General features: G+C 42.4%; 1 protein-coding gene and 1 non-coding gene across 5 annotated transcripts in view; both read right to left on the reverse strand.

Moving 5' to 3' along the window:
* The window catches only part of COP1 (COP1 E3 ubiquitin ligase), a 130,706-nt gene that overhangs the window by 17,495 nt on the left and 95,047 nt on the right, over positions 1 to 18,164 (reverse strand). For all 4 annotated transcript variants that reach the window (XM_049807615.1, XM_049807614.1, XM_049807613.1 and 1 more), the window contains 2 exons: positions 17,611 to 17,735; positions 16,327 to 16,487 (listed from right to left, as the gene is read on the reverse strand). In XM_049807615.1, coding sequence (XP_049663572.1) covers positions 16,327 to 16,487; positions 17,611 to 17,735 — 286 coding nt within the window. The remainder of the gene's footprint in view (positions 1 to 16,326; positions 16,488 to 17,610; positions 17,736 to 18,164) is intronic.
* Positions 2,470 to 2,604, reverse strand: LOC126042420 (small Cajal body-specific RNA 3). The gene has a single exon (XR_007507149.1). It is a non-coding gene; the product is annotated as a small Cajal body-specific RNA 3 (non-coding RNA).

Here is an 18,164-nt window from a genome sequence, read left to right on the forward strand (position 1 = left end):
GTAACTAGGTAAAATTCCACTTATACTTAAATCTTCTCCCTGCACATATTCAAGTCATAAGCTTGTGTTAAAAAAAGTTTACTGTTTTCTGTTCCTGTGGGTACAGGGTAAACACAGGTAAGAATGGGGCAGCAGAGCTGAGCATCCCCACCCAGCCAGCAGCACCATCTCCTCTTCACCTACAGCCAAGAAGGGGTTTAGACCTGGCCTGGTTCACGGTCAGCATGGTCTCTGTAAATCTAGTATGACCTTATGCAAAAGGGAGGTGAACTGGACTTTCAGCTGGGTCATGTCTGCAAGGCTGTTTGGAAGAGAGTGCTCTTTTGTTTGTAAACTGAAAGATGCTGAAATCTCTAAAAGGCGGCATATTGAAGCCCACAAGCCATTTTTCCAGGTCAGTTTTCAAAGTAAGGCCACACTGCAAAATATCAGCTTTGATTACCAAAATGTATGGCTGGTATGAAAAAAGACAGTACAGTAAATTGAATTTTAATAAGGTCTGACTGTATGTAAAAGGTGACGAACTTAATTAAACAAAACCATACAGAGTACAGATGATACATATGAGAGGTTGCTTCTCTAATATCCTACTACTGATGCTTTCTCCATTGTATTTATCTGGGGGGAGAAGGGAGTGAGAAGAGAAGACAGCCATGCCTTAGGTATTAAGAATGATGAGAGTACATCTTTATAGCTTTAGTACAATAAATGCAAAGCATGACATGTTCCCCACGTCGTTCTGCAGAATGAACTATACAAAAGGTAATAATGAACTTTGCATCATCTAGAGGACTCAATTGTGCTCTGCTGCCTGCTTCCCTAATCCTATCCATCTAAAACACTCCCAAATCCAGACGGATGAGTGATACCAGCAACAAAAATGCACCTGAGAAATCAGAAATCACTGGGTCATTCAGCTGTTGAAAAGCATTTTAGATTTAAAAACAAAGGATGTAAAAAAAAAACCAAAACCCCAAAAAAACCACCAAGGACTGAGATTAAAGTCAGAAGAAAAACATAAGATGTCTTTAGACAAGTTCACTGATTGCAAGAGGGGAAAAAACCGAAATCCAAACTTGGCACACAGCTCTTACTAGAAGGAAATTCCGTATTCTTTCATTTATCTTCCACTTTCCCCTTCCTCGACTTGCTCATTCACCTCCCTGCAACTTACCCTCCCCCTAAGGAATATCAGGAGGTAGCCCCTGAATTCTAACGGCATTTGCTATTCTACTAAATTCCGTAGATTTAAATGGGCAAAATTAGTGGGACTCGCCTAACAGGCATTCTCCACAATATGAGATGAAAAGTCACCTGAAGCTCTAGATGGGCTTTCTTTTGTTTATGACTTTTAAATAATTCGGAGAGAGGAGCTGTCAAGCTGAATCTGCAGAGCTCCCTTGACTTTGGACTTGCACTATTAGTCTGCCTGCTTATCGTTTATAAAGACAAAAAGGAAAACATTACAGGATTGTATGTCTGCATGGGAGAGGAGTCAAGGACTAGAAGAACAAGGGCTGTCAGGACAGAAGTCATAAAAAACCCCCCAAACAGATGGGAAAGCAAAAGTAGGCAATAGGTGAAATACAGATGCTCTAGCTGCTTTGCTGGCGCAAGTTGCCAGTTTGGTTGTGCTGTAAATAAATAAAGCTAGCAGTTTCTCCTGTAATATGATGTCATTCTTTAAAAAGGAAAACCCCAAATGCAAATGGTTACTTTAATTAGCAATTAAAAGCACAAGTTCCCAGCTATGCAGCTATAGCCACCTGTCCCAGATCTGTCTCACTTCTGCAAATCAGTGACAGTCATCAGGCAGTAGGCCAGCACTTAATAATCATTCCAAACCTCAGAGAGCGCAATTCATCCTTCCTCTCTTCCTTCCTTTTTTGGGGGGCTCTTTGGGCAGGCAAAGATTTACTAGGTCCTGCCCAGGGACACCAGCAAACCACAGGCGATGGCCCTTGGCATCCCAGGGAACTCACACACTCCAAGGTGCCTTTCAGATATTTTTTTTCTTAAATGACTCTCGGGCACGCATGGCTTTGATGGGGTTTACACAGTCATTTTCAATCAAAGCTGCAAACCTGGCTTTACACAAATGACTGTTTCTTGAAGCAGCAAGAAGAATTGAGAGGGAAGGGTAACCTCAGGACGTGCAGCCCTGCTCCACCCATGCATGTCTCTCCAGCTAGAACGTAATCGCCTCTACAGCCAGTTTGCTAAACCTAATGAGGACTTAAAAAAAAAAAAGAAAAAAGGCATTTTAATACAAAACCCGATAACTATGACTATAGTCTTGCTTTAAACTACCAAGCTGGATTAACTCTAAGTAATTATACTTAGCTCTGGATGCTGCAGACAAAACCCTGCCCAAGGGCTGTCCCCATGTGGTGGGACATCGCAGCTGGGCAGCAAAGTTGCTACCGAGGACGCTGCAGGAGCTGTCTCAGCGTGTTACGGCATAATACACATGTATGGAGGGGAACGATCTGGTTTAGCTGGCTCTCCTAAAGCAGACAGAGACCTCCACTTTGCTCTAGGAAGACTGCAACGGTGGACAAAACCTGTTTCTTTTGCCCACGACTGGTCCCAACTGGTCCCAGCAGCTTCCAGTCCTACAAAATTTCATGATTAAACCAGCCTTTTATTACACTGTCTTTTATCCCCAACTTCTGACCGTATCAAATCCTAAATGAAACATGATGTAATGCATGCAAATAAGCTGAAGAGGATTCAAATAATAGGAAAATATCATTAAGTGGGAAAGTTTAACTCAGAAAGTCAAAATCACTCTAGCCAGAAGAAAGAGATGCTGCATGGGGCATGCATGCACACCCAATGGCCTGAAACGTGGCACTGATGGCTCCTTTCTTACTTGCTCGGTGACTGCCAGCTAACAGCAGAGCCTGAAGCCGCAGTGCTGTTAATAAGTCCCTAAATCTCCTGGCCTTGAATACACTCCTAAACTCCAGGGAACAGCTTGCCAACGGTATGCTGCCTGCCAGCATCCCTACAGCAAGGCCATTGAACATCAAGCTGCTTTTTTTTTTTTTTCCTCCTTTTTTTTTTTTTTTTTTTTTTTAAAAATTTTAAACGTGGTATGTGCATCTGAAATAAGTATTGCCAGCTCCCAAACGTTACTGATCATAGCCCGCTCTCAGATAGGAGTCCTGAAATGAACTGAGGGGCTGTCAAGCTCAGACATTGCAGCCTGGAAATCCCTGAATTAGATGCTTCCCCCGGTGCTCTCTCCTTGGCCCTCCGAAAGGGTGAAAACCAGATGACACCCTTACTCCGTTCTAGACTGTAACTGGAGATTTAGGACAACCTGACGGCTCTACACACTTCCTGCTGGAAAACAGGAGATTAAAGAAAAAGATATTAATTCTTAAAAGCAGTTTTGTTGTTGGCATCACTGCACTGGCAGCGAGCACTTCAGGCTGGCGGCAGCAAAGGGGAGCGATGGATTGCGCTGTGGCTCTGCCAGACACACTGCCCAATGGGCTCGGATAGCTGGAGCCTAAGCTTGTCCTCCTCTGGGTTCCCAAAGAGGAAACAAAGCTGCACTAAGGTACTTAATTTTCCATCCTGGCCACTCCACAAACCCAGCAGTGGCTGAGTTAATAGCAAACCTTTAAGCCATCAGAGGCTTTTGCAGGTGGAGTGAGCCCTTCTTATTGCATACCAAAATAATTTCTAGCTAATATACTACACAGATTTAACCCATTCCATACAACACATCTTAACAACTTTACTCCAAAAAAAAAAAAAAAAAAAATCAGAAAGCGTTTTACTTTCTAATGAGCCAACAAATGAGGAAAAAAGCATCCTTCTTCATATGATGTACTCAGAAGCAGCTCTCATATGCTTGTGATTTCTCAGCACTGCAAGACCAAAAAAGACTTTCAATAAAGTGAGATCTGGGTAATGTTCTACATCACTCTTTAAGGACAATTCAATCATCTTTGTTCTGGATTAAGCCTTGCTCCCGATTAATCTTAACAGAGCAATGAATAGGAAATTCACGACTCGGGAAGTAGGCAGATTTTATCTTTAAACCCAATTCACAAGTAAAATCATCTCTCTTACAATGGATAATTCTGCTACTGTTCAAGTTATTTTCACACAGTGGGTATAAAAAAATTATCTCTAGATATCTCAAATTGAAATGACTGTTTTTAATGCTCCCTGTCATTTTGAATGCATGCAAAGACTAACAATACTGTATCAAAAAGAAGAGCTCAACAATCAAGAAATCCATTAAGTCACCAACAACACTAATAGCAAAAAAGGAAATTTAAAAAGACTCAACTATGTAAAGAAAAAAAATCATGTAATTTTCCTACTGGGATTATAGGAGTGAACAAAACCCCTTGTGTTGCGACACAGTACCTCTGATTTTATAATATCCTTCAGCTACATAAATATTAGAATACAAACCCAAGCTCTGCTGACAAAGGGTGAGAGAAGACAAACACACACTTCTGGCATTTGATTTTTGTAGCTAATCTGCTTCATTCTCCCTCGCTTTTAGATATTCTTTCTGAAGAGATACTGCTGCTGACTCACTCCTTAACAGACACCACAGAGCTGAAGCTGGACTGTGTGCCAGGTACCCCCTGCTTTTCTCTTGGCCTGATGATGCCTCAAACGTTTCAGAGCAGAGATGGTGAGAAATACAGGACAAAATACAGTGGATATAAGAAAATAAAAATAACTGTCCTCTGTCAGGACTGCACACGCCTTATTTCTTGTCACAGCAAACTCTTGTGTACTATTACAATCATCAGCAGGAAAGCCCCCGTGAAGAGCTACTGCCCTAGCTATTGCTTCCAAGGAAGAAATAAGTGATAGTATAAAGAAATGGCCTCTAGGAAAAAAAAAAAGCCACACACAGAGTACATACACAGCAGGCGTTTGTCTGGATAAGGAGAGACAGAGACGATGGGGCTTGGCATGCATCACATTCATTACTTCATTAACTTTGATTTGTAGTGAGCTGGGCTCAAATTCCACATTCATATGTTATCTGAAATGAATACAGAAGCCCCAGTCTGGCCGAGAATACACTCGTCTGCATCATAAACTCACCTCAAACCTGCTCACAAAGGAAAACAACGGGAACTTCAAAAATCTCTACAAAAAAGAGTTCTCGCAGCTCCCCTCCCCACTGCAGAATAGGTAACTCCCAGGTTCACAATGAATAGCAAAAGCCAAAGATCTAGTGATTGTGGTGGGCTTACAAGGAGGAGACTGTCCTTGTCCCCACTTCCATGCTCAGACAGCTCTGCTCTCAGGGGAAAACCAAGGAGCTTTATGATGGGAAGAAAAGGCATGGCTGCAGAGGATGGCCAAGAAACATGGAGAGGGTCTGAGTTTGCATTCAAGGACACACTGGGAAAGCAGCAGCCAAATTGCGTCCCTTCACCCTGCAACCACACATCTAGCCAAACATTTATCTAAAAGAAATCTCTAAAGCGATATTTTTCTTCTACAAACATCTGAGCATCAGCAGAGTGATTTTTCACAGTTCAGATCTTTGTTTACTTTTGGCAAGGTAAATATATATATTCTTAAGTTTTGAAACAAAGAAAACTCCCAAGCTCCCAGTGCAGGCTGCTGCCTGCTATAACACTAGAAGAAGAGTTTCACAAGCTACTAACTCTTGTTTCACTTCAGATTTTCACGCATTTCGTAACAATTTAAATTTCTTCTTTTGCACTGTGAAGCCAAGCATGAACCTAACGAAAACAGAAAGCTGACAGCGAGATGAATCCTTTCGTACTAAATAAGGACATTTGTATTTCACTTCCAGCTCATCTTCTCTCCTTTTTTTTTTTTTTTTTTTACTCCTGCTGGCCCAAATTTAACTTTTCAAATGCTGGTGCTAATGTGCAAGTTGTGAAGCAAGGCACACACAGAAGCACTATTAACCTCCTATTTTAATCAAGGATATTTCACCTTAAATGAGTCAAGATATCCCCCAAGCACACACTGCCCAGACTAGACCAGCTTGTCGTTCTTTGGTGGTCAGAAGAAACTTGGCCAGACAGTCTGCTTTGTAGAAGGCCTTTCTTGGAAAAAAAGGCAAAGAAGTCTCAACTGATCAACCTAGAAACTAGAAAGAAAAAATCATGTATGCCTGATTTACACTGGGAGACTTGGCTAGCGATGCTGAGCCTCAGCCAGCATGGGTAGCGAGGAGGGATGCAGCTTCTCCTCCTCCTGCTGCAGTTAATTTATGCGCTATCTGCAGATTACAGGTAAAAGGAACTTTTTTATTTAATGGATCTGAACCAATCTTTCTTCCCAGTATATGTAATATTGCTTATCTTCCCTCCAGTATCTCTCATTATTGTAAGTAAATGGGAAACAATGCACTGTCTCATCTGCCAGCTCCCCAGGCTGCCCCAGCTATACCTCTCTGCTTAACTTAATATTCATTTCAGGCATACTAAAGAAAAACTAGAAAATCCAGTACTGCACCAAACAGCTCACTTCTCTCCAGCTTTAGCAACCAGATAAGTTTTGGAAGCAATTATGATATACAATAACATATAAGAGACACAATTGTTTGAAGCAGTGCTTCCCTTGCAGAATTCAGAACACCCCACGCAAGGGTGAACGCAACTCCATTCAGCTGTACAACCCCACATTTAACAGTATCATTTCTGTATAAAAGGTATTCATTAAATTACTAAACATAACTTTCCTGCCATACTGGCTTTCTCGTCCTTAGAAAGGACCGATTATTATAATTCTGTGTGTATCCTAAATATATATCCAGGTAGTTTCAATTCAGACATGAGATTGTTTTCAAAGGAGTGACCATTTTCACTCTGTGCACATAGCTAGCTGATCTAGTATTAGCTGGAGTTAGATCAGAACAGCACCAGAAGGAAACCAAGCCTTATTTAAATAGGTTAAAAGGACACAAATCTGTGTTGCTGTTGGAAAACCAGTGTGAGCAGGTGTTTTTACAAGGAGTGTCATAAAAGCCTTAATTCTTGCTTTACTAACATGCAATGCAATTGGCATTAAGCTGGTCACAAGTTACTAGTGTTCAAAAAGCTTTGGGGTTTTGTTACTGAGAACAGAAGGGCAGAAAGCATGTAAAAACCTTTAGAAGAGTTGCCCAAAGCCAAGCAGTAACTATATTAATGCACAGACCTACATAAAGTAAAGCTTTTGCAGAGAAAACCACCTGCGCATAAATGCTTCTACTTCCATTTCACCCAGCGGTTAAATTATCTGATCAAAATCTTGTGCCGGAAAGAAAAAAAAAAAATCAGTTCATATTTTTTCCACTTCATTTAGACTCTGTAAAACATTAAATCCTGCCATTAAAATTGCTTAATTAGGAGTGCTAGAGTGAAAGGTTGATGCAGCTCATGAGCTGCGACTACTGAATGGTGGTGGCCTAGCAGAACTTGTCATCAGTAGATGCACTGAAAAATGGGGGTGGGGGGGAAGACAATATTGTGAGGTTGCTTTGACTGTAATTGAAGCACTGTCACTTGTTAGAGGAAATGAGGTTATAAAGCCACCTTCAAACAGCAGCAGCAGCAGACCACCAGCAGCGAGGGTTTCAAACACCCTCAGTATGGGAATTCTGCTGCTGCATTGAAGCTGACTTCAAAGGCAGTGGTTAGCCCAATGCCAATGGCTTTTCAAAACCTACTTCACTCTCTCACTTTGCTCTTGCTGGTCTGAAACTAGAGTCCTCCTTTAGCACTAAGTATTGGGAAATGCAGCTTTACCCCTGCAACTCCTATCTTAAATGACCCCCTTCATCTGCTTCATAGAACACTGAATACTGCCCAACTTACTGAGATTAGCTCCGAGCATTCACACCTTGTCTTACTGGCACTTTCTGCCAACCAGAGACTTCAGCAAATAGATGGCAATTTGGGTTAAAAAAAAAAAAAGCCAGCACAAACCTAGCAGTGGAAAGGATAGCAGAGGCTGCTCACATAGGAAATGCTCTGACTCAGAGGAGACCAGCTTCGGCTGGAGCTTGAGATCAGGCAATAGATTCTGGCTCAGTACCTACAAAACTTGCCTGGCTCCTACAATCACTTACTGCTGTCAGGGCGCTCTGCTCCAGGACACTATACATAATATACATTATAAACCCCCCAGAAATTACTAGGGATGAACTTTCCTACTGAAAGGCTAAGAGTTGTGGGGGAAGAGAGAGAGCATGCCTGCCACCTCTAATCCCTAGGGCAATAGAGGGTGAAATGCCCGCAAGACAAAAGGCGTTAACACTAAGAACAAGCATTGGAAGAGAGGAGCTTACAACTCACAATAAAAAGGTTTCCAGGCATCACCTGGGGAAAAAAAAAGCCCCCCCAAACCTTACAACAGGCTAATCAACTATTTAATCAGCATCTCTAGAACCCAGAAGGATATGCATCAGCATTCAGACCAAGTGTCCCAACAGCAGCGCTGCAGAGGTTGGGTGGGAAGGGAAAACAGTTGTCCTATTATTTAATTCTAAAAGCAAATGCTCTCTGAATACAAATCTGCTCTTTTTCTCTTTCCACCCTGATATATAATATAAAGGTGACCCTCAGTACCACCCTAATACAAATAATTTTCTATTAAGTTGCACTGTTTGGGACATAACTTATACAAAGGGCCACACGATACATACTGCTGCACTTCACCTCATACCTTGTAACACTACAGTTCAGTAGGGAGCTGGGGACAGAATTAGGGATGGAGTCCAGGTTCCACGTGAATTCCTGACTTGGGTTCAGCTATTATAAAACTCATACTTGAATAAAGAATTGATGGTTACTAAAGCAGCAGAGTCCCAACAGGAGAGAAACATCCACTTACAAGTTTAATGACAGCTGCAGAGAGACTTCTTTGCGTCCCCAGTTCACAGTGTGTATCATTGCAATACAATTTGTGATTGCATTGGGATGCTCTTATTTTTTAAAGCCTAGGAAACAACAAGAGAGCCTGCTCAGACCTCTGCTTGCACCAGCAATGAACTCCAATCCATTTTCTCTACAGCTGTACCACTGGGATCAGCTACGGGAACTGTAATGTCAACAGCACTCAGAGTTCTGTCAACCGCTATGTCATTCCCTTCCTCTAGGAAAGAGATGATGACTCTAATAAAGAGGACCTCAGTCCTACCTACAGCATGCTGTCTACTTCTCTTGGCACTAGAAGAAACACATTGCTAAGCAAATATCAGCTGTAAAAGTCTGAAAGAGTAAATACTGCCTTCATTCAAGAAACATGTGCAACTTTGATCTGCTTTCACTTCAAAAAACCCATCAACCCCTTGGTAATTTCCTGCGATTATGCAGGGGAAAAAAAAAAAGAAAAGCCTCACCTTGCAGGAGAGAGAAACTGAGTTTGCAAATGTAAACTTAAACCCAACAAAGACGAAAAACCCGAGCCACCTACATTTCTTGGAGGAGCTATTCTTAAAATAGAAGCTAGAATGATATCAGAGCGCTGCAGTACCACAGGGGACCTGAACTTCCAGAGCTGAACAAAAGCGACAGATTCATCCCCTCTGTTCGCATCGGCGGCACAGCCAGCTGCTCTGCATCTAGAAAAGAAGAGTTAACATAGGCGCTGATGTACCAGCCAGCCGCTTGTGCCCTGAAACAGCAAAATAAATGGTGCAATACACTTCCCCCCTACCCCCCCACCCCCCCCCCGCCAATGCACTAGAAGGAAGGATCACAGCAGACACAGGTTGGGGTTATCAGGGAATCTCCTGGCTTCTTTCACCCCTGCCCACACTTGACTGTGGCAGTGGTGTGGTCCAGCAAGTGGCTGCCCTCCCTGTGAAGAAGCTCAGAGGATGTCCTGCAACTGGGGAGAAGACAATAAGGAAAGAACATTTACCAATATTCAGAAGACTCAAAACTAAACACCATCTCCTAAAGCCTGTCATTTGCATAATCACATTATTAAGATGGTCTTTCACATGGACTGAAGTGTCAACATACTGGGATTTCAATATAATACACAAACTTTAAATAATAAGAGTATGTTTCCCCCCCCCCCCCCCAAGTTCTCTGCAATTGGACTCCAAGGGTTGTGATGGGGAATAAAATATTATCAGCCACCTCAATATTTTTTAATTAATTCTCCTTAGCCACGGAAAAAATAGAGCCCAAAATGAGCATTTGAAAAGATATGGGTATGAAAGTATACGAGCATGTTTGGCACAAAGGAGCATATATACTGAACTTGCAACATCTTTTATCAGCAAGGTAGAAATTATTCTGCACATGAAAATAGTTTTCAAGCAGCATATCAAACAATATATACAGTGTGTCTTGGTGTACATAAGTAATATGCTAATTTTGGGGGGTGGGAATCAAGCATATATGATGTATGATGTATCTTTTGATATTCTAGGTTCCACTTGTTTTAAACGAAGATTTGAGATTTTCAAATAAGTAAGGGAGCAATAGACATGAAAAGGGTAGGATGGAAGAGAAAAAATATATTTACTACCTAAGGAAAACGTGAAGCAGCAAAGTGAAAAAAGTCCAAGAAAACTTCTTTAAAGCATTGCCAATGACCAGAGAGCAGAGGGCATGTCAAGAGGAATGGGAAGCCATCACAGACAGCTGTGAGCTTCACAGCACACATGCTACGGGGCTTAGCCTACACAGGAGGGAGGAACATCTTTGAAGATTTTCAGGAGGGGAAGAAAAACCAGTAGAATAAACCCGATCAAAGTCACATCTTGCTTTTTTAAAAACTGATCATTCTCAGTTTCCCATCAACTGCTACGCATTTCATCACAAGAGAGAAGATGAAGACCACTGTGTTTCCAGGATGAAGCAGTAGTGTGGTACCGCACTGGAGAATAACCTGCAAGAATACCATTTTGGAAGATGCTGCATACAAATGCTACGGGCCAGCCCTGGTCTAGGAAAGAAAGGATGAGTCAGAAAACAGCAGGTACCCTCCTTGAAAATACTGCAGTTGGAGCTACTTATGCTGCTACCTGTGCCATAGCTGGTGTCAGAGGCAGGCAAGGGATGGCTAGGATCTGATCAGTCCAGGCAGGCATTTATCTCATAAGCTTTAGATTATTACCTCCGTATATTTTAACAGACATCTGATCAACTAGTTGAGGATGCTGCAAAAAATAAAACAACACTGAGTTGAAGCTGGAAGTCAAAATTCTCAGCCATTTTGAGACTTTAAAATTTCAGCAGCAAAGCACAACGAAAAAATGTGAAGTCTTACACTTGTTTCCCCCCCAAAAATCCCACTGGAATTCATATTTCAAGTTACAAGAGATATAGTTACAGCTGATACAAGTTACTTAAGAATGACACTGAATAAGCATTTGGTTATTTGGGAATGACAAAGGAGGTTTCATTTTTAATGTTCATAAGTCATCCAAATTAATTAGCGCTTTAGAATGGCAATGAATCACTTCCCGAAATAATTTGTATTGGCTAAATTAATTCCAGTGAAGGGAGCCAATTTGCTGATTGTAAATTATCAGAGTCCCTGACTAGCTCCTGTGTATGTTCTGTACCATTTATTAGGCTACTGGGAAACAAAGGATGGCTACTTTTCATCAGTGAAAAAGATTACAGCCCTATTGACCAGTTTATTGTGGTACAGTTATGGGTTTCTATTTAAAGAATTCAAGCCAGACATCATTAAGAAACAATGCTGGATGTTCAGAGGAAAGGAAAAATAAACAGAAGAAAAGCCATTGTCTGAAGAGATCCAACAAAAACCTGTTTGAAGGGAATATTTCCATCCTCTCAGATGAACAAAGAGAAGTTCAGAGATGCAAGACTAATTATGAAGATACTTCCAACATACGACAGTGCCTAAAGGCAACCTGAAGCCTTAAGTCCCAGAGCCTGCTTCTCTCACTCATGGCTAGATGATTGTTTCGAGACTCCCCTAAATTAAAATGACTTTTGAAGAGTGACAACTAGTTGAGAAAACACATGCATGGATTTCTGCTCTCCCCTGTCAGGCAGAGGAGATGCTTTCATAGCTCTGCCACGCTGGAGCTCTGAGAGCCTTCCTCCCAAGTACCAGGAGACCTCTGCATCCATCCAGCATGTACCACCACTCACAGCAGCGAGATGACTTGGTTAAAGTCTGTAGCACTGTTCTCAATGGATTTACCTTCATTACCCCTCTAAAAGAAAAAAATATCTGTACATAAAGCTTTACCTAAGCTAATTTGCATGGCATTCTCCCACTCTTGCCTGCATCTCCTCACTGGTATCAAAACCTCAATATTTCTGCTTGAGAAATCTTTCCCCGGCTAACCTGCTTATCAGCAGTAATGAATACTCATGCAAACAGGTACAAAATTAAATGGCTTCTTTACAGTGATTATGACAGATTGAGCCACGCTTAATCTACATAATCAAATTGCTTCTGTGTTCAGCAGTAATACCTTTTTGCTGTCCTGGGAGCAGGTTCAGCCTTGGTTTCTCTTTTGACATCTTCTTTCTGAGAAACACTAACCGTGACTGGGAAAGGGGCTACTTGAGATGCAATTATTTCACACAGCTGTATGAGGCACGCCTCGAACTCTGCAATATGGCAAAGCACATCCAAATGAAAGGTGTCCCCTTTAGGGAAGGAGAAAACATCACATAGGACATAAGGGAAAACGAAGTACGATCAGTCTCCTCCAGTTACTGTCCACATACCTAGACATAACTGTGGTGACCCTCCCAAGACAGATAAAACATCTCTACTCACCTAGCTGCAGTGATCTACTACCACTACTATAATTTCTTTTCCCTATACAAGAGCATCCCTATATGCAAGAGCATCCCTATATGCAAGAGCATTGTCTGCTTACATGCTAATGAAATAGAAGAATGTATTTTCCAACCTCAAGACCAGATTCACATTTCAAATCAAGCTGGCTAAATCTTGCCAAGGTACCAGAAATAAAGGATGGTACAGGTATATTATAAAATCCTTGACTTGGGAAATAAAAGTATTTGGTTCAGGGAAGGTTCTGAAAAGCATGTGTCTCACATGTTTATCAGGTCACTTAGGCCCAAAGTGTCCTGAAGCTTTCTCTACTGTTAGATATTGATCAATTTTTAGAGTAAAATAAGAAGTGAGAAAAGGTTTTTCCCACAAACTATAAATAAGTGCTATTTAAAAAAATATTAGACAGCATATTTACCTTTGTGTAAAACACAGCACTGAAAGAAGCAGAGCAAAGGTTTGCTTCCTCATGTACCTGCTGAGGTTTTTTGTTTGCTTGGTTTTTTTCCAAAGAGTCTAACAAAACTGTTAGCCTACAAGCTAGTGCTTATTTCTAAACATTACCTGAGATTTGAAAAGTGAGTAAGCCTGATACAAAATGCTAATAAGCACTCATAGAGAACAATTTCTCTCCCTCATTATGGCTTTGACACAGGTGGAAAGAAGGTGCTGGCTGGACCTCTGTGGCTGGAAAGGTGACAGCTCTAGCAAAAAAGGTCCCTGCATCTTTGTAAGGAAAAGAAAACCAATGCAGGGGGGGGAGGGTTCTGGCAAGGGCTGCTGGCACAGCTTGACTTTGGCTCAGGAGGAAGTAAAAGCTTGAATTACATAAAAATAGATTTAAGAAAGAATCAATGACATTTCATCTGAAAGTTTTAGTTAAGTTTTAATTAGGATCCAAGATTTTGCACTTAAGTGCATGAAGTGAAGGAGTACATGTACTCATGCTTCCCAAGATAACTGACAGATCTGAAACTTACTCATCTCATCTTGAAAGGTTAATTAAAGAACAATCCTTGAGAGCAACACTACAGGGAAACCAAGGAGAGTCTGCCCACTGGGGAGCCCTGGGGAAAGGCTGAGCACACAGTGCCTGCATCTCCCCCCTCAGAAACACTCCAGGTAGCAAACTGAAGCTTCTGCACAGTGACCATGGCATGGAGACAAGCAAGATGGCTTTGAACCAGCCCAGCAAGTCACGGAGAACAGCATGGCCACAGCGGTATAAAGCTTACTCGTGCTCCCTGCAGCTCTGGGGCAGGTTTCCCAGCCCACGCTGGGCTCTGCACGGCTGCTAGGCTGGAGCTGCTTCAATACACACGCCCTTCAGCAGAGCAGGCGTGATCACCACCAGTGGTGAAAGGTAGGTGTGGTAAGTCTTATAATTAGGAAACTAAGGCAGAGTGACTCACCCAGAATCAAAGTCTGCAATTAAGCCAGAAATAGGCTGTGGGTTCCCCAATTCCCACAGATGCTGACAGCACTGCAAGGCACAGGCCTTCTCTAGCTCATCTGAGCATCATTAAAAAACACATCAGCTTTTGGAAGCCTGTATATATGAAGCTCATTTGAAAAAGTCTTATGCCAAATTTAAGAAATGTTATCAAAATGGAGAACAGAAGAGTTTCATCGTTCGAGCAAGACTTTGTGGACATAAGTGACCTTTGGCTGTGCAGTAATTTAATTTCTTAAGAACATGAGCAAAGCCTCAATTAGGTTGGAGAAGACCGCTGCGCTGGTACAAGAGGGAAGAGAAATGTGCGGCTGCATCGATGAAGAGTGCTTCTTGTCTCGAGGGGACTGGAGATATGGTGCAAGGAAGCATTAAGGCCTCTTGGCAAAAGCAAGTGAGGCTTGCTTGGTATGTAAAGCAGGATGGCATGCACCACAGGCAGAGGTAAAACACGGAAGAAAAACACTCAGCCAGTGGCTCTCAGATCACAGGCAGCTTTTTGCTGCTTTCTTTACAAAAAAGAGCCAGGTACTGTGCTGCCATGGGAGAAACAGGCTAATTTAGAAGAAGCCCAGGGAAAAGCAGAGCAACGATGGAAAAAAAAAAAAAAAAAGATCAGAATAGCAATGGATTCTGAATGCTGCTTAATGGAGTGAAGCCTGAATGTTATTTGGTGCAATCTTGATGGGCCTGATTTAACTATTACATCTTTGTACAATATTTTTCATAGTGGTTATGAAGAATTGCTTGACAGCCCTTAGTGACTGCTCAAGTTTCTCAGTCGCTTAAGCAGAAGGTCTATCAGAATAAAGCACATTAATCAGAGAAAAGACTGATAAGGAGTGGACGGCAACAGAAACAACACCAGGGTGAGACATCACTGTTAGTCTGTTGCCTGTAGAAAAGCTGCCTAGGAGGTTAGTGGGCAGGACAACCCGACACAGAAACATTGCAGCGAAGACAATTCAGGTAAGGGTGTTTCTGGACACACAGGCTCCTACAGCATGTTTTTATCCAGCAGAAAGAAAAATTACACAACTTCCAACAGCCACTCTTCATCTGAGACGTGACATCTGTGTATACCAAATCCTCCTAAATCCCCAGCCCAAAAGAAGTTGGGTGATCCGACCTCACTGAGTCTCATGGCCACTGTTCAAACCACAACAGCCCGTTTTTTACTTTTAAATCCAAAGTGCAGTTCCAGACACTTAGGTTTATTTTTGTTTTGATACAGAAGCGTCTATCTGAAGTGAGTTTATGCCAGTGACAACTGAATCATGGCTGTGGGGGCAGTTTCTTCATACGGAAACAGATTGGTAGACGTTACCCTTCCAAAACACTGTCTTTGTGAATGAGACATCTCAGGACATCAATTAGGCAACGTTCTACTTTAGCTACTTGGAAGACTGCATTTAGGATGAGCTCCTTTCCTCCCCCTCCCAACAAGCCCATTAAGTATCTGATCTGCAAACCCTTGTACATACAAGAGAGTTACTTGCTCAAGTTTTTTTATGCAAGGTTTTCAAGAGCACTCTGAATGTAAAAGTAGTGTTTTGTTCTCCAAAGCAGCCCTGTGCCAAAAGGCCACTCTCACAAAAGCTGCATCAGGTCTGCCTGCAGCATTAACACACATGCTACGTATACGAATTAAGTGTCACTGGAACAGTCACTGAGATGACTGCAGCCTGTGCTTGCCTCCTTTACATATCTACTCATCTAAACACAGGGCTCTATTTCAATGAGCAAGCCCATATAGACACAGTAACATTGAGATAAGGCTCCACAGTGAGTATCTGCAGGTGCCTTCATTAAAGCAACAACCCCCCCCACTAGTGTACCCACAAAAAAATAGTGCCAGAAATACAATGCTGCTTTTGGGATTTCAGATGTCAAGCAGAGAAATTCAAACACCCAGGTGGAAGAGTTAAGAGCACAGCAGTCCCTTCTCCCCCAGCATTTCAGTTATCCTGCAGATCTTCACATTCTCATGCCGATCTGCAATACCCATAAATGGGAAAATACCAAGTGCAGTCAAACCCTCAGCAATGCTATTTCGTGAGAAAGCAGGAGGCATTCCTTTCGCACCCAGCTGGGTGCCTGAGCAGAAAGCTTACCCCATCTGGTAGTGCCCTCCAGCATACAGCACTCACAAACTCATTTGTGTCATCTTCTTTCCGGTCCTTGTCCAGGACACTTTTGACTGTATCAAACTTGAATGTCAGCAGTGTCTTTGAGAGGCCCTTATAGTATAGGTAAAGGGAATTATTTTCACTTCCTAGAAATAAAAAAAAATAAATATACAAGATTAGGTTCTGGTAGCAGGAACAGAAATAAGGCTTCTTAGCGCTTTCATTGTTTAAGACGAGACCAGACATTTCCTCCTTGTAGTTATCATCATGCTTGTGGTGCCCTGGCAACTGGCAGTGCTCCACACCAAACTTTCACAATGCTTAATAACAGGACCAGGTTTTATTACAAGACTACTGCAGTATGCAGCGCACTTGCAAAACATACAGGATCCCAACCGTCCCCTGTAACTTCCTTAGGGCAGAGCATTTTGAGCAGAGCATCTATGCCACCACATGAAACACCACTACACCCAGCCTGCTCAGCATTACAGCTCTAAGGCAGGTAGCACTGTCACAGTTTTGCTTGCTGTAATCAAGTATGACAGTTTGGTCTGTGGAGGTTTAAGTAAGAGAGACTACACACTATGCAGGCTTTATTTAGAAATCCATCCCAATTTCTGCCTTGCAAGCTGTACAGAGATCAGAGAATACACAACCTAAGGTCCTCCCTTCAGTGCTGGCACAGCTGTCCTGCTCATCCCACAGCTATCAGCCTGTCACTGCTTCCCCACCAAGACCTGTGGATTTACAGAGGTTTAATAGTCCAACTGAAGCAGTGAAAGGACAAAACCAGCCAAAGGGGTAACTGCTTCAGGATGATTCAGTCTTTTCATCCAAAGCTGTTCACAATGAGGGCGTTATTGCTTGCCACGCAGAATGCTGTACTAAGTGACAAGTACAGGACCCTCATGTGGTCCAGGCTACTGCCCTTCCTTAGAAAGATGTGGGAGGATGTGTCAGTTGATAAACTCCAAAGACGTAAGTCATATCAACAACAGCTACATTAGTAGCTGATTTTTGGTGACAGCAAGTCTGAATCATCATATACAAAGAACTCATCGGAAACAAGGAGGAAATCAACTACAGACCCCTTTAGGTCAGGGCTCCTTACGCCATTCCCTGGGAAGGGAAGGAGGGTGGAAGTTCAGAATAATCCTCTATTAAAAAGCCCATGCAGCTACGTAGCACAACGGCTTGTGTGCTTTGCAGCTGGAGTCACCAGCTCCGAGGAGTCCCATTAGCATTTGTCAGGATGGCTGCTCTACTTACCACAGGCAATGTAGTCTCCGTTGGATGCAAGCCCTACAAAATTCTTCTCGTTGATGTGACCCTTGAAGGAGCGCAAGCAGTGAGGCTTCCCTACATTCCACAGCTTCAGCTGACTGTCTGTTGACCTGAAAACAATACCTAAAGTTACCCTGCTGCCATATGACAGGAACTCCTCGTTTGCAACCTTGCTCCGTAACACCCTACTTGCAATGTAAATGTAGGAAGTCTCAGTGCACTCCAGGAGGTTTATCCCACTTTCAATCATAAGCAACTCAGCTTGAGCTCGGAAAGGTATCATGTTATTTCAGAAGCCTGTCAAAACGCATTACATATCCACAAAAAAACTTCCCCAAGGTATTACTCTCCCTTTCTCCTATCAATTGCAGAGTCCTCCACCAAACTATACAGCCTTTGGGCCATCGCTGCCTCCTCCAGATCCTCGACACACTGAATAATTTTTTTTTTTTTAAACCTCTACAGCATGGACAAAATCTGTTCCCTTCTTTGTGCCAGTGCAAATCTCATTCATGCCTTTACAGGACTTGGGTAGGAAG

The sequence above is a fragment of the Accipiter gentilis genome, chromosome 8 (genome assembly GCF_929443795.1).
Source record: "Accipiter gentilis chromosome 8, bAccGen1.1, whole genome shotgun sequence".
Lineage (NCBI taxonomy): Eukaryota > Metazoa > Chordata > Aves > Accipitriformes > Accipitridae > Astur > Astur gentilis.